This window comes from Zingiber officinale, chromosome 7B (assembly GCF_018446385.1).
Source record: "Zingiber officinale cultivar Zhangliang chromosome 7B, Zo_v1.1, whole genome shotgun sequence".
NCBI classification, from domain to species: Eukaryota; Viridiplantae; Streptophyta; class Magnoliopsida; order Zingiberales; family Zingiberaceae; genus Zingiber; species Zingiber officinale.
Window position 1 is genome coordinate 113,208,179 of NC_055999.1, and position 24,028 is coordinate 113,232,206.

At 36.0% G+C, this 24,028-nt stretch overlaps 1 protein-coding gene across 3 annotated transcripts; it reads left to right on the forward strand.

The window, feature by feature from the left end:
- Positions 1-943: 943 nt before the first annotated feature.
- Positions 944-22,609, forward strand: LOC122006969 (uncharacterized protein At1g76660-like). 3 transcript variants are annotated; one of them, XM_042562684.1, is made up of 4 exons: positions 944-1,077; positions 1,146-1,374; positions 20,763-21,957; positions 22,171-22,609. In XM_042562684.1, the coding sequence occupies exons 2-4, from the start codon at positions 1,246-1,248 to the stop codon at positions 22,383-22,385; spliced, it is 1,539 nt and encodes a 512-aa protein (XP_042418618.1). In that variant the 5' UTR covers positions 944-1,077; positions 1,146-1,245; the 3' UTR covers positions 22,386-22,609. The 3 variants fall into 3 exon arrangements, with proteins under 3 accessions (XP_042418618.1, XP_042418620.1, XP_042418619.1); XM_042562686.1 differs by having other exon boundaries at positions 20,766-21,957; XM_042562685.1 differs by having other exon boundaries at positions 989-1,374; positions 22,171-22,405; positions 22,480-22,609.
- The last annotated feature ends 1,419 nt before the right edge of the window (positions 22,610-24,028 follow it).

The following is a 24,028-nucleotide window of genomic DNA, read 5'->3' on the forward strand; positions in this document are numbered from 1 at the left end:
GTATGCAAAGTAATATAAAAAATTCTATATAAAACACACATATCACTCGGTATTGTGATTTATCTTCCTTTTATATCAATATGAGACTGATGATAAAAGATATTTGGGATGAACAAAATCATTTTTATTACTTCATGAGAGGGCAAATGAGGTGAATAACTATAGTTTTTGCTTTTGAGTTCAATTCTACAAACAAATTTGCACAAGTGCAATAGTACAAAAATTGAAAACAAATAAGAAAATTTGAACACAATCTTTACTCAAATCTCCCATTTCCTACTCCATGACGTATGATTTTGAGTTGGAGAAGCCCCTTGCCAAGGGCACTATCTTTTCGCCCTCTTAATAAGCTACCAAAGGTGGAGAAATATTTACACTCTCCTTACAATTGACTGGAAATCAGCATAAGAAGAACATAGAGAGTAAGAGCATAAGAAAACAAGATCATGGAACTTGACATTTTAAGAACGAGCACTTTTAATATTCTTCTTATATCTCCATAAGCCCCTACATAGATCCAACACCGTCAACTTTTTTTCAACCTTCAAACAACTTTATCAACTTGTGATCAATTGACCTTCAATTGACTATTAACTTGATCTCATCAGCGCAACAAATGGTTACTTAGATTGATTGGTTTAGCCATCATACACAATTATTTCAAATATAAATCTAACTTTGAAAAATCATAGGTATTTCCTTTTATGAAAGATTTTAGATTTTAGATTTTTTAAAGATTTTAAACTTTAAACATCCCTAAGCTATAATGGATGTGGGGGATCCTTGAAGAAACACCTTTGTATGTTTACTTTTTGTCATGGAGATGGATCCGTTATTTATTTTTAATTTATTAATCAATATATATTTAAAAAGAATACTTATCACCCCTATTATTCTCCTATCTATACTTTACCATAGAGATAATATACTGGATAGTGACGAGACCGAACTAAAGCTACCCAGCGACAGCAGGAGGCGGTGACTGGACCCACGTTTGCTCTTCTTTCTCAGTTTGGACCAGAACAAAAACCCAAGAACAAAGCGAGCAGGAGCAGGAGCAGGAGCAGGAGCAAGCAGGCATCGCTCTCCGATCCATTTCTCTTTTCTATCTCTTGTTTAATCCTTATCCGCTCCTCCATCCGTAGACCCAGCTGGCGCCTCGAGATATGCTTTTGCACAGAGGAGATCCAGCGCGATTCGCAAACGGAGAATTGAAGGGGAGGCAGTAGCAGTGACGGAGGTGGTATGGCGGAAAATAGCAATGGCGGCCCTGAAAGCATCAGGGATGTCGGAGAGAGTCCTGCGGAGTCGATTAATGCCGTGGAGGCCACTGACATTATGTCCGTGGAACCTAGGCTCCTTCCTCAGGAGAGGGTATGACTATGCATCTTTGCTTTCTCCAGCTTTTCTGCACCTTCTTCTTCTTCTTCGAATGGCCATGTTTGACATACAGTACATTTAGATCTAGATTTGAAGTGATTGCTTTCTGATCTGCGGCATGCTGATCTTTAATTCTCAAAAGTATTGCACTTAAATGCTGCTTGTTCTGTTCTGTTGTAGATCAGTAATGGTTTTCGTTTATTTGTATTTATGGCCTGTAGAAAAAAAAGGAAAATTTGGAGTGGTGTTTGCTGTGGAATTTAGGATATTGCCTATATTGATCAGTCACAGGTGGAGAAAGCTTCTTTTTGTTTATTTTTTAAGTTCCAGGAAGTGAGAATTTAACTGTTTTCAACTAATAATGCATTGACAAATATTTTCTTTCTTGGTAATAAGTATTTTTTTTGCTCTTGCATGTAAAATAGTTCAACCATGCTTTACTTTCAACCTTTCATGATGTTATCTCTTTTGTTATGGAAATCACGATGATGGTATGAATTTACATACACAACTTTTGGTCTATAACTGATACCTTTTGACATACAATCAACTGTATGTTCCTTTATAAGCAATTTATGTACTTATCCGGTGAGAAAGGCAAAAAGATATTCTACACTTTGTTTTAATTATCTAGATTTACCTCTATTTCATTGATCAGATCTGCAGCCTTTTAGAGGTTGCCTTAATGTGCATCAAAGGGAATTCTATACTTGATTAGAGTGAAGAAATTTTATACTTGATTTACAACTAATATTCGTGGTTTCTTTATGCATCCTATGATCAATTTGAACATTATCTATCTTGACTTTTGAAATTATTATATTTTGATATGATAAGCTAATACCATCTTATTTCTTTTTCATAGTTTTCCAAAGAAAATGACTGTTAGTAAATTACTCTTGTGTGAAATAAATGGTGAATCTCTAAATGCAGGTAAAATAAACAAGAATTTTGGTTGGTTTCTAATTTCTATTGAGAATGCCGAGATCACATTGTTGAAAGTTCATGTCTGATTTCTACCTATTTCGGTTGTAAAAATTATTCTGCTTACCTACTACAATAACTGTTTTTGTCATAATATGGTTATAAAATATAAAGACGGGATAATTGGAGTTTAATGCATAATGGAAATGCAGGAGACAACATCCTTGATGTTGGGAAGGTCTATGGCATACACACTTGGTAAAACAAAATAGATCTACAATTTTTTCGCCTAACCAATGCATCTCTATAAGTATAACTTGCAGTTGACACAAATGAGGAATTGATCTAATTCTGTGTGGTTTTCGACTAGCTTTTCATTAGACTTACTTTGGGTTGATGTTAAGCTGATATTAAGTCATGTTTACATTTTGATGTCCTGTTTTCATCGGTCACCTCGTTGTAGCACAAATGGTGATTATATGGTAAGATGAATCATGCTTCATTGTCAAATCTTTCATGGACTTAAATCTTCCTTAAAATTGCTATAACATGAGACTGAAACAATGTACACTTTTGACTGTTCAATTAATCAATTTTTTCAAATAATATATCAAGATAGTCTATAGAAGGAGCATATTGAAGATTGGGAACAAATTAAATAAATATGCACTTTATCAAGTATAGAAATATGTATAGGACCCTCAGATTGGTAAATCATTCTCCTTTCTCATTCATTTCCAATTTCTTCTTGTTCAGGGTTTTGTTTGCTCATTCATATTGAAGACCAGTTTAATAGCCAACTTTTTCAATGAATGGTTATGACTGAATTTATCCAGAAAATTAAAATTTGAATGGTGAAATTTAGTTTATTTTAGATACTAATAGGGTTGTTTGTTGGTTAGAGTTTGAATAGCTCCCTAGCAAACTCATATGATTGGTTTACATCTTCTGTCTGCTTTATTTATCCCGTGTCTACTATTTCATGAAATGTTTAAATAAGCTGTACTTTGTGTAGATATTTATTTGGATGGTTGGCATGAAGTGATGGAACATAAAACATATTTTTTTAACAACCATGTAATTTAAGTTACAGATAGAAGGGACCAGTCATGGTTATCAAGATCAGCTAGTAGCAATATATATATCACATAATGCCTACGTTGACCTCTCGAGTTGGATCGGTCTATGCAAATGCTTTTCCTATGAAATTATGTTTCTCACAAAGATCATCAGAGAAGTTTAAAGAAGTTTAAGTTTGAAGGAATTACTTAGATTCCACTAGAAAATACATGAAAGATTCAAGGGTTAAAATCTCATTCATTTCATGTCAAAGGTTCAAACCCCTAGTCACAATAAAATAGGTTTGTTCCAATTTGGTCGTGTCAACAAAGCATGTAGGTCTCTGTGATGATGAGGAGGGGAAAGAAGAATAATAGGATGAGAAAGAAGAGTAGAAGGTTTACCTAGAGGAGTTGTCCACAATGAAGAAAGCTTCTTGCCACCCCATCAATTTTTTGTAGGTAGCCATCATTAGGGAGGGCTTCTTGTGACATGCCTTGACATCTTCTCACCCCAACCACTTTATTTGAAAGCGAAACTATGGTTTCGAGTGTGCATGTAGCATGAATTAAAATTTTGATAATGCAAGCCTACGAGGAAGAATTGCAAGGATGAACTGATTTAGAACTAATGAACATCATCTGGAGAAGCATTTTGGAACAAGAATCACTGAATAAGTTTTTAAAATGTGAAAGAATTCGAGGATGAACTATTTTAGAGCAAACGAAGACTAGTTGAATGGTTTGAGAATGAGAATTGCTGGACAAGTTTTAGAACAAACTACAACAAATAACGACGTAGAAGAATCACAATGATGAAGAATCAAGACATTTTGCATCTCGGTGTGGGCAAAATGAAAAATCTTGGTGATGTTAGTTGGTATAGTTTGAGATTTTGATCCATGGAAAGATTAAAGATTAGCTAAATTGAGAGCGAATTAGTGAGATTAGTTAAAATTTGATTGAATTAGGCAGACTTAGAAAATATGAGAATTTAGCAATTTTTTTTCAAATCTCAACTTAAGCACTAGCAAATACATATTACTGGTGCAAGTGTGCCTCGAGCGGTGCAATGCAAACTTAGGTTTTGATGTTTGGACAAAAGGTTTAAATTATGCTTTGTGTGGTTTGATATGTGATTGAGTGTGCAGAGATTTGTAAGAAGACACATGGAGCTTAGAGAGTTCATACTTAACGAGATCAAGTGATAATACGATGATGACTTGGTGTGGTCAAGTGGCACTCTCAATAGCTTGGTGGTCCGTAAGTTATTATAGAAGGTTGCATGAGGCAATCGAGGGATAGGATGAGAAGTACCGAGGCGATGTTGGAGCAGCTTTGGAGCATGACTTGGCGTGGCTAAGTTGACAACTTGATGGCTTGAGGTCAAAAGAGATAGAGAGGGTGCATGAGGTGACTAAGGGATCGTAGGAAAGGAGCATTGAGGACGAGAGTCGGAGAAGGAGAACTACATAGGCAGAGTATGAAGGATGGCATATAGAGAGGCTAAGGGCTGTGAAATACATATGAGGATTTGAGAAGCTGGATAGGAGATTACCTTGGGGAAAAAATGATGGATGAGTCGAAAAATGAAAACAATATATGTTTGATAACCTAAAACCCCAAAGTCAAAGTCTTTTTAGGTTTGTGGTTGGTTTAATCAACTGTCCATTGATGGCTGAGTCAACTGACTTTCGAGTCAACTTAGGTAGAGGATTCAGTGAACAAATGTTTCTTTTTTGTGGCTTAGTCGATTGCTAAATGATTGACCAACTGAAATGAGCTATCCAATCAAGTCAACTGATGACAAGAAGAAGAACTGAAAGGAGTTGTTGAACAGATAAGGCTACCTCATAATGGCCGTCCATACTATTGATTGATGGTGCAAATCAGTCAAATGATCAATGATAGGTAAGCTTACAATAGATGACAGATGGACAATGAAGAGACTACAAAGGCTATAAAAGGGGAGCTCAGTGGAGGCTTAAAGGCCAACACAATAAAGCTGGGCAAACCCCATTAAAGGCTTCTTGTAATCCCTTAGCCTCACTCTTTGAATTTTTGTAATCCGTTAGCTTGTAAGAGGTTTCCCCATCTCAGTAGTTGATCGAGAAGGAGAAAGGATAGTAGCTTTCTGGGAATGAGCGACCAACAAATCTTAGGCCGTGGGGTAGGTAGGACTTTGGGGGCCGCTGAACCATGTAGATGCCATCATGTTAACATTTGTAAGTGTTTACTTTGTTTTTATGTTTGTTTCGTTGCACTAATTGTTTGTGACCTTGCTAAGAATTAACAAGAGAAGTATAGAATGATATTTACAGGTAGGAATGCTGTTTGCCCATTCTAGTATTTAGTCATTTGACGTCACAATACCAACAAGTGATATTAGAGTTGGTATGCTCTTCGTAGGACTAACTACCTTGAGAGCAATAAGATGTTTGTTTGAATATATTTTGAGATTCCACCATATAATAAAGGTTTCGATTTTGGAAGGAGAAGGTGGAATATTGGAAGGAATCTTGCTGTACATCGGGGGTATGAAAGGCCTAGAAATGGAGAAGGGAGAAAAATCAAGAGAAGAGATTGGACAACAGACCAAGATTTATGACGGAAATAGATCTTTGATTCATTAGTTTCGGTGGTGAAAATCTTGGACTAGATAAAGGAATGCGAAGATGCAAGAGATCTTTGGAAAAAGATTGCGTACTACCATGAGAATCCCAAGGAGGAAGCTAAAGTCTAAGATGAGATAAGTAAAGAGGAAGTGGAGAAAATTGAAGAAGGATCCAAATCTCCACAAGTTCAAGAAGAGGAGAAAATTCAAAGAACACTCATTGAGGAAGTCAATGAGAATCTGAGATCCTCTTCGTTGGATGAGTTAAATGAAGAGACATCCACCTCTTCAAGAACATGGGCAAGCAATTCAAGAAGATATGCCTAGGAATAGCAATGTCTGAAGGGGATAAAACAATTCTAGCATTAGAAAACTAGAATTGGAGAACTAAATTTTTGGTCATTTTGGTTATGTGCCAAGTCAACTGCATCATAAATCAGTCGACTAACATGGGTAGAAGTGAGATTAATATTGGGTTAGTAGACTAATATTAGGTTTAGTAGATGGGACAATGGTTAGAATGGACTAATATAGTGTAGAATTTTGAATTGACATATTTAATATTTGTAGAATGATGAAGGGACTTAGTATTTGTGATGAGTCTATTAAGGGACTTCTTTGTATAAAAGCTGTTGAATACGATAACTTAATTATAGGGATTGTGATTGATTAACTTGATTGTAATTAACAATTGATAGACATAATTATAGGGAGTCTTATGTATATAAATACGGGTGTATTTGATAGAAAAGATAATGGAGATATATTTTTTCCTCTTCTACATGGTATCGGAGCAAGGTTAATCCTTCTCTAACCTAATTTCTTTTCATGCCGTCGCTACCCTAATGTTGCTGCGCCACTACCAACCCTCTCCTTTTAGCCTCATCTCATCTACTGGATCTCACGCAGTTGGAGTAAGTTGGAATTTCTTGATTCAACCGGCTGCTGGATCTCAAGTGCTGCTGGATCACTGGAGGAGGGGATCAACCAACGCTGTTCGAATCTACTACTATTCAAGTTTTGTCCTTGAATTTCTCCTATGATTAAGTCTTCAAATTCTAAACCCAATTTGGCTACCACTATTAAATTGAATGGAACCAACTATCTCGTGTGGTCACGTTGGTTTGAACTATTCCAAGGTCTCACAAGAAGAAGAAACATATTATGTCCGCCCCTACCTTAAAGATATGAAATATTCAGATTGGGTTTCGAACAACTGTTCTGTTATGGCTTAGCTTCTTAATAGCATGGATGAGTCCGTGAGCACTAATGTTATGTTCGTGGAAACTGCCAAAGAGATGTGGGATGCCTTACGGGGTACTGGTGTTTTCGAATTATATTAAAAACTGTTCGCTCTTCGCCAAGACTGACACTATTAGTAACTACTTTGCTACTCTTAAGGGGGTTACCGATGAAATTCTAGTTTACCATCCTTTCTCTTGTGGCGCTCAGATTTGAAAGAATCAGTAGAAAGAATTCTTGGTCGCAAAGTTCCTATTCGGTTTAGATTCCACTCTACGATCGGTTAGAGATAATCTGCTGGCAAGTGATAGCATTCACATGTTATCGAATGCTTTGTCTCGGGTTCTTCGTATGACCACAGGCCATTCTGATGCTGGTTCTTCTCCATCTTCTGATACTTTGTCTATAACTACTCGTGGTTGGGGTCCTCTCGGGGCTGTAATGGTGGTTGCGGTCGGGGTTGCGGATCTGATGCCACTAGGGTGGTCGTTCATGCGTTCACTATGGTCGTTCTAATCATGCCTCAGAGAAGTGTTGGGCGAAGTTTGGTAAGCCTGATTGGGTTAATAGTGCTTCTACCGAACCATCACCAAACGATGATATGGTCTTTGTTTCTCATACTCATCTGCCAATGCTACCTTATCATTTGCAGGTGCGTTTGCTATATCTCATGATAAGTCTTGGATGTTGGATTCCGGTGCTTTTGCCCATATTACTGGTAACAAGTCTGTCTTCTCTTCCTCGTTTGTTTCCTCAACTTTATCTCATGTCTGTTTAACCAATGGTACCTATTCTCTGATTACAAGAATAGATGTTGTCAAACCCACTACAAATATCACTCATGATAATATTCTTTTCGCACCTAAATTTCATGTTAGTTTAGGGTAGACAGACTCACAAAAACTCATAACTGTTTTGTATCATTTTATCCATCCTATAATATTTTTCAAAACCTGCAAACGAAGAGGATGATTGGTGGAGGACATGAGCGTGATGGCTTATACTATCTAGATTCTGTTACACCTGTATGTTTCCGTGTACTCTCAGCAACTATTTCTCCTTATCAATGACATTGTCGTTTAGGTCACCCTTCTCTTTTCTCGCTTAAAAATTTAGTTCCTATTCAATCTAGTGCGAGTCTTGTGAGTTCGGCAAACATCATCGCACGTCTTTTCCTTCTAGAGTTGATAAACGTAGTTCTTTTACTTTTGAACTTGTTCATTGTGATGTTTGGGACCAAGTAGAGTTGAGTCTAGAGGGGGCTTTCAGTATTTTATAATTTTTGTTAGTGATTATTCTCGCATGATATGGTTATATCTACTCAAAAATAGCAGTGAGGTTCCTAATGTACTAGAATCATTTTATAATGAAATAAAAATCCAATATTCGGTTGACTTGTGCACTCTCCGTATTGATAATGCATTTGAGTTCATTCAGAAAACTGTTTCAACATTCTGTGACTCTCATGGCATAATTCATGAAACGTTTTGCTCATTTACTTCCCAACAAAATGTTGTTGCTGAACGCAAACACCGTCATATTTTAGATGTAGCTCGTACACTTCTCTGCCACATGCATGTCCCTAAGTATTTGTGGGGTGATGTTGTTCTCAAAGCTTGCTTCCTCATAAATAGGATATCGTCTAGTGTGTTACATGGGGATATCCCATTCTCATGTCTTTATCCTGACAAACCTATTTTTTGTACCTCCTCGCATATTTGGTTGTGTTTGTTTTGTTTATGATTTTACTCCTAACTTGGATAAATTGTCTCCTTGCTCCATTAAGTGCATCTTGCTTGGATACTCTCGTACACAAAAAGAATATCGTTGTCTTGATCCACTCACAAAATGCAGTTACACTTGTGCTGATGTTACATTTTTTGAGTCACAACTATACTTTTCCCCCATCTTGCTCAGTCACTGGATACATCAGTTTCTCTATTACCAATCCCACCATTTATGTCTCCTACTATAGATGCTCCGTCTCCCAAACCATTGCAGGTGTATACGAGGTGTTCTTAGCCAGAATCTGTCTTATGCCCCACGCCTCCTCTTCTTGCAGCTCTTGGTGCTCCTCGCCCCTCCGATATTGATTTGTCCATTGCTCTTCGTAAAGGTATTCGTTCTTGCACTACTGTTGTCTCACCGCAAGTGCACGATTTAGTCATCAAGTAATAAAAATATCGATCCAGGGACTGTGGATTAAGCATAAGTTGAGTTTGCGAAGCAAATTATCTAGAGATGTTGTTTGAAAGCTTCAGAACTAGAGATTAAGAGAGTAAGAGAGAGTTGAGAATAAGAGGTCCGGAGGATCTGAGATTGGAAAGTTGGTTGAGAAACGATTCTAGGATTTCGGGTTCATTGTAATGCTAGTTGATATACTATGAATTGTTCATCTCCTATCCTTTATGTTTATGCTCTTGTAGGGATCCTAACTAAATATCGATACAATCCTATGACGGTTACATCAGAGTGTTTATCTCATTAGATTTCAATGCTATTAAGTAGAAGAGGTAACGTAGAAAGTCCGGTTAAAGGGATATCCTTTGTGGGCCCTTGGTCATACAGTCTAAATTACACAGATCACTTCCTAACATAGATTAGGGACAAACCCATTAAGCTTTAATTAGACAATCCATTGTAGAGAATTGATCTCCATTTCAAGGCAATGCTCTAGAAGGTTCGGTTAAAGGGATACTCTCTGTTACTAAGGGCCCCTGATTATATGATCTAAAGCATCCCCTCTACGTGGAGAACAATCTTTACATCTATTCAATAAAACAGTATATATAAGCAATCAATCACCACACACACATTCAATCAAACAAGAACAAGACATAAACATGTCATTGAATTAGGAAATTGGCAAATCCATAGAGTTTACATCATCACATTACAATTACTCCCTACATCTTAGAATTCAGAGATCTATTCCATAGCAAGGGAATTACAACCCAAAGACATCCAAGGAAGCAATTTACAACTCAAATCTAAAAGAGAAGAGAAGAGAAGAGAAAGCTTAGTTGATGAAATCAGAGTCTTCAGGTGTTGGTTGCTACTCGGAAAACCTAGAGGTTCCATTGTACAAAAATTTTGTACAAAGGTCTGAACCTTTTCCTAGCTACCATGTGTTCTTTTAAATTAAATTTTGGATCGCCTGCGGAACTTAACACGTTTGATCCAAAACTTAATCTATTTGTTCTTTTAGGTTTTGACTTGGATCTCCTGCGGAACTTAACACGTTTGATCCAAATCACCTAGTTATTAATTCCATTAAATATTAATTTCCAAAATTGGTTCCCAGTACTGACGTGGCGAGGCACATGGCCTTCTTGGATATGGGAGCAACCACCACCGACTAGACAAAACCTTTTAAGGAAAGCTAATATTTAATTTTCTAAAATAACTTTAGGTCAACTGAAAAGAACAATCAAATCACAAGGAAAAGAAAAACAAAAGAACACTATATCGAAAACAAATTCGAAACACTAGAATCGTATGCCTCTTGTATTTAGTATTATTTCCAAAAATAACTAGTATGATGCGGAAAGAAAAATTACTAGTTATACCTTTTAGAAAGACCTCTTGATCTTCTACCGTATTCCTCTTCTAACCTCGGACGTTGTGTGGGCAACGATCTTCCAAGATGAGAACCACCTAGGCACCTTCTTCCTTCTTCCTTCAAGTTTCGGCCAAGCACAAGAACTTCCAAAGGATGAAGAATTTTCCACCAACCAAGCTCCAAGGGATGCATGCTTTCTCTCCTTCTTCTCCTTCCTTGATCCGGCCACATCCTCCAAGCTCCAAGAGATGATAGATTTCGGCCACAACAAGAGGAGAGAAGAGAAAGAGAAGGCCGGCCACCACACCAAGGAAAAGAGGGAGAAAAATAGAATAGAGTCCTTAGCCTTGAAGCCTCCTCTACCCCTCTTTTATAATCCTTGGTCTTGGCAAATAAGGAAAATTTAATAAAAACTTCCTTAATTCTTTTGCCATTGAAAAGGAAAATTTATTTAATTAAAACAATTTTCTCTTTTCAAATTACAATGGCCGGCCATAACAAATAATATCTCCAAGCAAATAAAATTTTAAACACCAATTAAAACTTCCTTATTTGCTTCCGGAAATTTATAAAAATTTCTCCAATAATTTTATCCCTTCATGATTGGTTTATAAAAAGGAAATTTAATAAATTAAAATCTTTCTTTTAAACATGTGGATAAAAAGAAAGTTATCTCTATAAATTAAAATCTCTTTTAATCTACAAATAAGGAAAGATATCAAATCTTTTCTTAATCTTTTGTAGAAACTTATAAAAGAGAATATCTAATTTTTTAAATCATGAACATGGTTAAAAAGGAAAGTTTTCTTAAAATTTAAAATCCTCCTTTAATCAACAAATAAGGAAAGATTTCAAATTTTAAACTCTCTTTTAAACATGTAGATGATTTACAAATAAGGAAAGTTTTTACCAAAAATTAAAACCATCCTTTTAAACTACAAATAAGGAAAGAGATTAATCTCTTATCTTAATCTTTGTAGAAAGCTATAAAAGGAAATTTTAATTTTAAACTCTCTTTAAAATCATGATATCCACATAAGAAATAATTTTAATAAAATCCTCTTTAATATTCTAGTGGGCCACCCAAGCTTGGGACCCAAGCTTTGGTCGGCCACCTACTTGGTCTTGGTCGGGCCTAGCTTGGGTTCCAAGCTAGCTTGGCCCCCTTTAGGTGGAAGGTGGATATGCGGTGGGTATAAATCTCTATATAATCGAGGCTACGATAGAGACCGAGAGGAGGAATTGGTTTTGGTCTCCTGATAAAATTAAGCATCCCGTGCTCGCCCCGAACACACAACTTAATTTTATCAATAATAATTCATTCCACTAGAGAACTATTATTGAACTACCGCACCAATCCCAAATTACATTTTGGGCTCCTTCTTATCATGAGTGTGTTAGTCTCCCTGTGTTTAAGATAACAGATGTCCACTAATTAAGTAAGTTACTGACAACTCACTTAATTAATATCTAGCTCCAAGAGTAGTACCACTCAATTTCATCATCATGTCGGACTAAGTCCACCTGCAGGGTTTAACATGACAATCCTTATGAGCTCCTCTTGGGGACATTCTCAACCTAGATTACTAGGACACAGTTTCCTTCTATAATCAACAACACACACTATAAGTGATATCATTTCCCAACTTATCGGGCTTATTGATTCATCGAACTAAATCTCACCCATTGATAAATTAAAGAAATAAATATCAAATATATGTGCTTGTTATTATATTAGGATTAAGAGCACACACTTCCATAATAACTGAGGTTTTTGTTCCTTTATAAAGTCAGTATAAAAGAAACGACCTCTAATGGTCCTACTCAATACACTCTTAGTGTACTAGTGTAATTATATAGTTAAGATAAACTAACATCTAATTACACTACGACCTTCCAATGGTTTGTTCCTTTCCATCATGGTCGTGAGCTACTGTTTATAATTTATAAGGTACTGATAACATGATCTTCTGTGTGTGACACCACACACCATGTTATCTATAATATAAATTAATTGAACAACTACATTTATCACAAATGTAGACATTTGACCAATGTGATTCTTATTTCTAGATAAATGTTTTATACCAAAAGCTAGGCTTTTAGTATACATTCTAACATCAGGAACCAATCCTTGTTGTAGAGATAGATGGGATGATGAATTCGGCCTCGGATCGTTGATAAATCGTCGGAATCTGTAGTAGATTTGGACCTCGTGGGTTTCCTTAAGTGGAAAACCCTTCTTTTATTCAAAAGGGGAAGAAGATCCTTATTTATAGGCAAGGGACACGACCCTTGCCTTTCATGCCAAATGACCGTGCCTCAGGAATCCATTAGAAAAGGAGCACGGTCATGCCCCTTGGGAGGCACGACCAAGCTGTTAGCCGTGGCATGTTCTAGAAATGAGGTACGACTGTGCCTTTAGGGCAGACTTGTCCATGTGAAGCTTTGGTAGTGAGGCATGGTCATGCTTGCTGTTTTTCCTCTAAAGCTATTCCAATGTTCATTTTTGTTCCATTTTTGCTCTAAAAATGCTTCCTGTCGATGAAAATACACAGAGCCGATCTTTAAACAAAAAGAGTAATTATGCTAACACAATGAAATACGAGTGCGATAACGTAAATCATGCTCATGAAATACAAGTAAATGTGCGTCAAACAATATATAAAAATATATATAATCTACGCACATCAACTACCCATCTTTTGTCTAATTATATCTCGTTTGATTAACTGGGTCTTGCTTTCCGCGCTTTTGCTGTTTCCCTCTCATCTACAGAAGTTTCGACTTCCTACTCTGAGACTTATCAACACTCTGCTTGGCGGACTGCAATGGATGAAGAAATGTCCGCTCTTATCTCTCATGGTACTTGGGAGCTAGTAAATGCACCACTGCCCATTGTTATTGTTGCCTATCGTTGGGTGTTTACTTTGAAGTATAGAGTTGACGGTACTACAAAGCTCGTCTGGTAGCCAAAGGATTTCCATAAACTTATGATGTTGATTATTTTGAGACGTTCTCTCCTACTACCCGTCTGAATTCTATTAAAGTTCTGTTCTCCTTGGCTGTCAATCAATTTGGCCAATGTTTCAACTAGATGTGAAAAATGCATTCCTTTATGACGATTTGCACGAGACCATTTTAATGGAGCAACCTCCAGTGTATATTGCTCAGCGAGAGAATGCTTCTATGGTTTGCACACTTAAAATGAATATTTATGGTCTTAAACAAAGCCCATGGTTTGATAAATTCAGTAATATAATCAGACTTGTTGGCTTCAGGTAGTGTAAATCTGATCAGTCATTTGTATGACATAGTACGAATGAGATTATCATTTTTATCGTTTATGTTGATGACATCACAGTGATATATATGAGATTGATTAAACTAAGAAGTATTTGCAACAACACTTTGTTACTAAGGATATGGGATGTCCTAAATATTTCTTGGGAATTGAAATTGCTCACAATAAATCTAGAGTTTCATTATGCCAACAGAAGTATGCTACAGATTTACTCAAAGAAATTGGATTGCTTGGAACGAAGCCGGTTGATACTTCTATGAATATCAATTTAAGTGTTTGAGATGATATTGTGAAATTCTTTGAGGATAAGGTAAAATATAGACGTCTTGGTAGGCATTTACTTAACAATAATGAGATCTGACATCTCCTTTGTAGTGGGAATAGTCGTTCGTTTTATGGATAAGCCTAAGCAAGTTCACTGGGATGTTGCAATCAGGATTCTTAAGTACATCAAGAAATGGTTGTCATTTAAAAGAAATTGACACCTAAAGATCGAAGTCTATTTTGATGTCGACTATGTTGGATCAAAGGCTGACAGACGGTCCATTTTTGGATATTGCACTTATATAGAGGGAAATCTAGTAACATGGTGAAGTAGGAAACAAACTCCTGTTGCTAGGTCAACTGCCGAAGCTGAGTATAGAGTCATGACTCACACTATAACTAAGATAGGTTAACTGCCGAAGCTGAGTACAGAGTGACTCACACTATAACTAAGATGTTATGACTAAAGAATTTGCTTGAAGAATTAGGATTCACCTACAACTCAATTTTTCATGAGATGACTAAACATATTGAGGTTGACTATCATTTTATTCGTGAATATGTAATGAGCCATAAAATTGCTACTCCATTCACATCATCGTCCGACCAAGTTGCTACATCTTCATTAAAGCATTAGGAGAAAAACGATTTTCCGAACTTTGTGACAAGCTGGATATGATTGACATATGTGCTCCAGCTTTTAATATATATGCTCCAGTTTGAGGGGGAGTGTTGAATACGGTAGCTTAATTATAGGGATTGTGATTAATTAGCTTGATTGTGATTGATTGTAATTAGAAATTGATAGGCATAATTATAAGGAGTCTTATGTATATAAATACGGATATATTTGATATAAAAGATAATGGAGATATATGTTTTCCTCTCCTACCAAAGCTAAGGATCAATGGAGATGCATGACGCTAATAATTGGGATATTGTTAGTGTATCTTTTTTTTTATGTATGATAAAGGAGGAGAAAGGATAAAGTTTAAGTTAGGATCTTATGAAACTTAAAATTCTCTTCTAAGGAGCTTCTCCTATGTTTGGTATTAAAAGACCCCTCTTTAAAATTAGAGGGAAAATATTCTCCTTTAATGGTGGATTTAGAAATTCTTAGTTTTAGGGGAGCTTAGGTAAAGTGGAACCCAGACATAGATCCCATTCCATGGTATATAGTTCATATTGCATTCATTTAGTTTCACTAATTTAATAAATGGGTTGTCAAACATAAAAAAAAAGGAAGATTGTTGGTATAATCGTGCCTCGAGTGATCTGTTTAGACCTCATGTTTTGATGTTTAAGCAAAGAGTTTAAATTAGATCTTGCCTTGTGACTTGATATGTGTGCAAGTGTGCAAGGACTTGCAAGAACACACATAGAGCTTAAAGAACTTGTGTTTGGCGAGGTTGAGTGATGATATGAATGATGATTCGAGGAGTAGTTGACTGCTTGCCCCCCCCCATGCACTATTCAACTGCTCAAAGCTAATAGTCATCAGTGATTTATTTCTTCCATGTTGGCTTGGGGACAGGCTGACGGAGGTGCTGGGGCGAGCGAATCATCTTTTGCTACAATGAATGATGGCTCGACGAGCTTGAAAAGCGTGACCAAAGCAACATACTCAGTGGTTTGGAGGTCCATAAGTGATCGAAAAAGGTTGCATGAGGTGATCGTCGAACCACAGGATGAGAATCATTTGGGTGGTGTTGGAGTAGTTCTAGAGCATGACTTGGTGCAATTAAGTTTGTAGATGACTTGGTGTAGCTAAGTTTGTAACTTAGTGGCTCAAGGTCCGAAAAGATCATATAAGGTTGCATAAGGCGATTGAAGGACCACAAGACAAGGAGAATTGAGGAGCAATGAGGATGACACCAATAGAGGGAGAATTACATAGGCATAGCGTGAAGGATGACATGGAGGAGCTGAGGGTTCGGGTGCATCTGAAGGATGAGAAGTTTGATGGAAGATGACCTTTGGGCGAAGTCAAACATAAATGGTAAGACTCCTTTGCGAGTTGTGAGAGTAACTTATACACATGGGGTTAGGGTAGAATTCAATTTATTTAGTTTAGTCGACTAAATAGTTGACTCAGGCAGAGGAGATAACAAATAAAAAATGTTTTGTTCTTGGCTTAGTTGTTTTTTACTTGAATTAGAAGAAGAAGTATTGTATCTTATTTGTAGATATGAATGTTACTTACCCCTCTCTAGTGTCGGGTCACCTCACCTCATAGTCCCTACACATATAAAATGAAATTTTTCTTGGATTTAGATAAATTCCTCAAACTCGTTACCACTTGAGATTGTCACAAGATTGATTATTTAACCATGCTAGTACTTGTAAACAACCATTAGCTAAAACCACCCTATCATTTATCTCAATCAAGGTTGATTAACACAACACAAATTATTGTTGTTTAGGTCTGAATTAATTTCTATTATATGAAATATTGAATAAAAAATAATTTTATTAAATAACATTAATGATGTTATTTATTTAATAACTTATATTAATAAATGTAATTTTAAGATTTATTGTTATACATTTGGATTTTTTTTTTGTTTTATACATTTTTATTCTTTTTTTTTTTCATATTTAGATATGTTTTTTTATTTATTTATGATTTGATATATATACATGTACATGAGTGATCTACTACTTGTTGAAAGTTAAAAAATTATATTAACTCCAAATTTGTCTAATACATGAGATCTTAACCCTTTTTTAATTGGCATCTTACTTTATTCTTCATAAAATAACACGACTTTTGTGGAAACTAGCTATGCTATTGTGCCCCATAATTTATGAAATACGTTTAGCCTTATATGGTTGCAAAATTATGTTTTCCCATACTACCCTCAATCTGGTGTAATAGATATTTATCACCCCCTGCTTGGTTACAATATTTTGAAATGCTAAGTTCCTTAATCCTTTACTAACTATATCTGCAAGCTGTTCATGTATAGATATATAAGGGGTACAAATTAACCCACTCTTTAGTCTCCTTGATCAAATGTTTGTCAATTTAAATGCACTTCATTTGATCATGTTGTACTCGATTTTGAGATATGGTAATCACAGACATTATCACAATAAAATCTCATTAAGTCATCACACTTGATGTTCACATTTTCTAAGACGATCTTTAATTAAAGTATTTCATACACATCTTGGGCAATTACTTAGAATTCTACCTCTCACTTGATTGTGTCAGCACATGCTTTTTGCTACACCATGCCACAAGGTTACCACTAAGAGGGGTGCAATATCATATAGTTGACCTCCTATTAATTATTGACCCAACATCATTAACATCAATATATGCCTCTAACAACTTTATTAATAACCTTTGTTGGTGTTCATTTGAGATATCATAATACTTGGTGACTTGTTTTGTCATGCATCGTACGAGCTAAGGCTTGCCGCGAAGCTAAATTCGCTCGTTGCATGTGAACTGCAATAAAAGCTAACTAAGCTGACTAAATGTATACCTCTCAAGAAACTCCACTAGCATTATACATACATCTCAGCAAATAACCTAGATGTCAAAAACTCCATAAGTGAGCACAAAATGCAAAGTGGGTATAAAAAAGAAGTGCATGATATACAAAAAAAAGAAGCATATCTCATAATAGAATCTGTTAAGAAATTTTGAAAGAAAAATATGTTAATGATTTTATTCATCAATCTCATGCACATATATATTGAAACTATCTACACTTCAAATTTCTACAATCAAGATAAATTATATCTCCACAATTAAGGTAAATCATATCCCTATATTTTTCATTTTTTATTTATATAATCTGGAACACTCTCCTTTCCTCAAGCTGGAGCATAAATATTGATTATGCCCAACTTGTTACAAAGATAATAGACCTAAATCCTTTTAAAGCTTTTGTGAAAATATCTCCTCTTGTTTTTATGTACCCCATAGGATCAAACTTTGTTGAATCTTTTCATGGACAAAATGACAGTCAATTTTAATATGCTTAATTCACTCTTGAAATATGGGATCGGAAGCAATATATAGTCGTTTGATTATCACACTATAATTTGGTTGGTACTGAAGTTTTAAGACCTACTTTAGTCAGAAGTAGGTGATATATCCACATTATCTTACATACAATATTTGCTAGCTCTATATTCTGATTCTACACGCGAATGTGAGACAACATTATGTTTCTTACTTTTTCATGAAACTAGATCCCCCCCAAACTGAAGACATAATTACCAGATGTGGATCTTCTATTATCCTTGGATTTGCCCAATCACCATCTAAAAAACACTCAACCTTAGTATGACTATGATTGCTATACAAGATACACCTTAGTATGACTATGATTGCTATACAAGATACCTCGTCTAGGTGTTCCATTTAAATAGCACAAAATTTGTCCTACAACTACCCAATGTTTAACTATTGGAGAAGCCATATAGTGACTGAATATGTAATATTTGGATGAGTCGCAGTGACATAATTTAACTTTCCAAACAATCTTTTATATCTCTTGGGATTCTCAAATAATTCACCATTGTGAGTTGTAGATTAGGAGTCATTGGAGCACCATATGATTTAGCTTCTAATTGTCCTGCCTTAGACAATACGTCAAGTACATATTTTCTCTGAGATAAGTAGTTCCCTTTCTTCTTGTTATCTCAACACCCAAGAACTATTTTAAAATTCCTAAATTCTTTGTATGAAATTGACTATGAAGAAATGATTTAAGAGATGAAATACCTATGATATCATTCATATTAATGACTATCATCTACATATACAACCAACAAGATGATGCTCACTGCAGATTATATGTAGAACACAATAATCACTTACATCTCTTCATTCTAAATTTCTCAATCGCCTAACTAAATTTGCCAAACGAGGCTTACGAAATTATTATTTTTCTTTTAATCTTTTACTTAATGGTTTTGATCTCAGTGGTTGTAGAATTTTTTGCAACTAAGGATTGTATATCGATAGTGATTTCACAGACCATCGGGCTAATTTACTGTCTTGTCTTGTTGAACAAAAGCTTAGCTATTATGAATTAATTAACTTACATTTTCAAACCCATCTTAAATTTACACAACTTGTTAGATCTACTCTTAGCCATACGAGTAAGTTGAATCTGTTGTGTCATTGTACTCCTAACCTAGAAGGACTGTTTCCTTCATTGATTGAAAACTGTGAGAAGGGAATGATATTAGTGCACACATCAAATGAAGCAGTTCAACAGTGGCATGTATCTCTTGCTGTAGTATTTGTTAGAATAAAATAGATACCAACTGTCTGTCGTTGTTTAGTTTCAAATCAATTGAGTTGGTGCATATTGGCTAATATTTATGGTTCAAGTATAAAGCTGATAGGATAGCTTCATCAGATTTAGGACTGCCTGTGGACGAATTATCAATTTAGGAACTGAATTACAATCCAAATGCATGGTCATTGAAATATCTCTTTGATCACTAATCTGATAACTGTTGTAGTTTTGGTACCAATTAAAATTGTGCAAAAGATTGGATGTCTTATTAGCTTAGTTTCTTGTGTCCAACCTTCTGTTCTGTCCCACAGACTTGAAATGTTAAAACACAAGTATCTATTTAAATCTATTTTACTGTTTTGACATGGTTTGTATTAGTTACCAGCAACTATCATGCTACCAATGCTAGATCGCACTCGCTTGGGCTATGTATGAACATGCCTAAATATCACACTTACAGATGTATGTCAGTGCTTTATTCTAACTTCAGCATAGCTTGTGTTGATGTCATCAGCATAAGTTTGAAGGCAGTTCTCACGTAGTATAATTAATCAATGTTAAAAGGAAAAATTTTGATTCTTGTAATTTTTTGTGCAAAGAGAAGATCTTGGTTTTTTACTGTAGGTTGCCATCTTCCAATTTATCAGATGAACTTAAATAAATATGGCTTTTAGCATTTTGATTAAACTTATTTCACAGTTGGTCTTGGGACCTTTGATAACTCAATAGCGAACAGAGGAGAGAAAACCTACCTCGTGATTTCCACTCAGGTTCGAGGGCCATCATTCATCACTAACAACTAATGAAACTATACTTTGAATATTACTTAGGTATGGCTTTAATGTGGATTATCTCCTGAATCATGCTTGATGCAACATGCTACCAATTTCATAATTTATAGAATACCAACACAAGTTCAAACTGTTTTTTCTTCATTCATTTTTCACAGTTAAGAAGAGCACAAAGGAGTGAAGAAAGAAATTAGGGCTAGAATTGAGTCTTTATAAATTGTTACATTTTTAGAAACCTACAGGTATTTTTTTTTGTTTTGCATCCTGCCCACTTGACTTAAAAGCTTGTTGCATCATAGGCCTGCTGATTGAATAATTATTTATTATAGCTAACTACTACATGCTTTTTGCACCAGCAGAGTAGATGGGGAGGTTGCTTCTGTGGATTGACATGTTTTGGGTCACAAAAGAGAGGCAAACGAATAGTTCCAGCATCCCAAATTCCAGATGTGAATGCATCATCTAGTCATATAAATGGCCATCAGTCTGCTGGATTCTCCAATGAAAACACAACTCTGAACTTATCTATTCTTGCCCCACCTTCATCTCCAGCTTCTTTCACAAACTCTCGACTCCCTTCCACAGCCCAATCACCAAATTGTTTCTTGTCCATGTCAGCTAATTCTCCTGGAGGACCATCATTAACCATGTTTGCAACTGGCCCATATGCTCATGAAACTCAATTGGTCTCACCTCCTGCGTTCTCTACCTTTACAACAGAGCCTTCAACTGCGCCATTGACCCCTCCACCTGAACTTGCTCACCTTACAACTCCATCATCCCCAGATGTTCCTTTTGCACGGTTTCTTCTCTCATCTCTGGATATTAGAAGTGCCGTGAAAGGGAATGGAGTGCCTTATTTGTCATCTAATTATGCTGTTGGAAGTTATGTCCCAGCAGATTATCCAATTTATCCTGGAAGTCCTTCTAGTAGTCTTATATCACCTGCTTCTGGAACTCCACGAACTGGTCTATCATCTCCTTTCCCTGAGAGTGGTACTCCCAGACAGTGGGATGCTTCTGCATCTGCACAGGATTCACCATGTTTCAGAAATGGGGTATCAAAGTTGTTTGGGCATAATTCAGCTACAACCAGAGATTTTATTCTGTGTCCGGACTCCAGCTTTTTCTATCCTGCAACATCTGCACAGTTTCACTTGGACCAGGCACTGCAAACGGTTGCTCACACTGGTGGGAGACTTAGTGTTTCCAAGGAAGCAGATGCTTATTCCAGTGGTGGAAACAGACACAATAAAGCTTGCAAACAGGATGTAGAAGAGATTGAAGCTTACAGAGCATCATTTGGATTCAGTGCAGATGAAATCATCACAACACAACATTATGTTGAGGTATCGGATACTTTAGAAGAGTCCTTTACCATGTCTCTGCTTTCAAATAGTCAAACTGGAAATAAGCACTGCCCTACTAATGGATGCAATGAGTACGATAAAAAGGTCTCTAACTCACTTGATCCTATAAGTTCAAAGCAACTGACAGCTCCGCTTGAAGGTGGAGTTGATTGTGAATCTGATCACGGAAGGATGCAAGCAGGTAAGCTCAATAACTTTGAAGTTGATCTAATGACAATAACCCTGTTTTTTGTTTTTCCCTCATGGTTGCTTTCGTTCATGAGAATATCTTATATATTATGTGGTTGAGGATAACGCTCTATTCAAATGATGTCTATATGTAGAACACATGAAACACATTGTCACCATTTTCTGCCAGATTATCTCATAATCCGTTGTTGTTCATGTTATCCAGGTCCTAAGCTAAACAAACATTCACAAGATACCTCTCCTTTAGTTTATGAGAACACTGACACAGATGGTGGTGAAGGAAGAAAGTGTAGGGCGCCAGCAGATCACCAGCTTTATAAGCGAGCACAGTCGTTCTCTGATGCAGAAGTTGATTATAGAAGAGCTAGAAGTTTGAGAGAAACCAACGCCATACTGGCCTGGCACGACATGCTGAATTAGCTGATCTTCTGAAGAGGATTGTAAAGTTTCTTTGTTATTATGTTTGGGCTGCATGGAAATTTTTGTCTGCTGATTCAGATTATGACTCTTGTAGGTCGTGTAAGTATGGGACGATCAACGATTTCTTATGATTCCCATCCTGTAGCCAAATGGTGATTAAGATGAAGACATTAGTTCTACTGATTAATGCTGTGCACTATAATTTAGCCTTTGGCATTTATTAAGCGCAACTGTTTTTGCCTGTTGCTTGTGTTTCTATGGATAAAATAAACAAGATCATCTCTGTTTTGCAACAAGCTTTCTGTGAAGATAATCTATTCTGATGCAATAATTCCATACTTTGCAGTCCAAGTATGCAGTTCAAACAATGGTAGATTTACATTTGATTAATATCTAGTACATTTCAACTGGAAGTGCTATTATTGTTCAACGTCCAACACTTGACCGGAATTCTTATTGTTCTACTGTTGTGTACATCAGCGGATCTGTCCATTGCTGCTTTATCAATTGTTCCTTCCACGCTGGCACCATCAACAATCCACTAATCAATCCATGGTCAGTCGGCTTAGCCATGAATAAAATCATTTTGTTTGATGGCTAATCGACCCTAGTGAACTGCATTAGTACTAATAAACAATAGTAGTTGATTTGAATTACCATAAATATTTCATAATCCCTCAATCTCCTCGTTTGGGGTTTGAAATTTTCACTTGTCAACTAATCCAGTCAATTAGTTAATTAGATTGAACAACCATAAAAACAAGTTATTTTTGTTCAACTGTTGAGTCTATGACTCACCTATTAGTTAACTGGTATTTAGTATAAGTCGACTAATACACTAACTCCGACCATTTATAAGGTTGAGGTTGCCTATATTAAAATCCTACACTCACATAAATACATTCTCTCAACACTTGACTCCTACATAGTTACACCTTCCTTGAAGTTATCTTCCAACTCACCCCACATCCTTTGGATGCTGCACCGGGCCTATAGTTCTTTCCATGCCATCGCACCTTTGCCTTTGAAGTCCGCTTCCCTTTGCTCTTTTTTTGATGGCCCTCATCCTACAGTCTACCAGATGCTTGATAACATGGTCATACTATGGTTATAATTCAAATTATCGACCCCCTAACTAGTGTAGTATAGGATAACTCAAATCATCTTTTTCAAGAATGTAATCAGCGAATGGTAATCCCAAGATTAAATGTTATTGATTTGAGTTTTTTATGTTGTAATTAGGGGGTTTGTGTTGGATTTGATGTTAAGACTAACAAATAGAAAGCAATGCAAGTAATGAAAATCTAACTTAGTTAAACTATGATTGCAGAGGAAGTAAAGGGCATATAAAGTAAAGCATTCCTACTCTAATATAGTCTACTTGCATCCAACCAAATAACAAACATCACTAACATTCAAATGAAATTAAGCATTGCAAGAATTAAATGAATTAAAAATGCATTAATAGAAATTAAAGTAATGTAAAAGCGTAAGGGGAATTTAATCAAAACACATTGCAAGCATAAATGAAGCTAAGTTAAACTAAGACTAAAGTGGAGAAACTCTTCCTCCGATCGGACGATGGTATATGTAGAATGATGCTTGTAGATGAGATGAAGTAGGTAAACCCTGCGCCTGTAGGA

Excerpts from the sequence above, each read along its gene's own strand:
- LOC122006969 (XM_042562684.1), top strand. The coding sequence starts at position 1,246 with ATGGCGGAAAATAGCAATGGCGGCCCTGAAAGCATCAGGGATGTCGGA. Across the intron at positions 1,375-20,762 it reads GGCTCCTTCCTCAGGAGAGG|CAGAGTAGATGGGGAGGTTG; the intron begins GTATGACTATGC and ends TTTTTGCACCAG. Across the intron at positions 21,958-22,170 it reads TCACGGAAGGATGCAAGCAG|GTCCTAAGCTAAACAAACAT; the intron begins GTAAGCTCAATA and ends CATGTTATCCAG.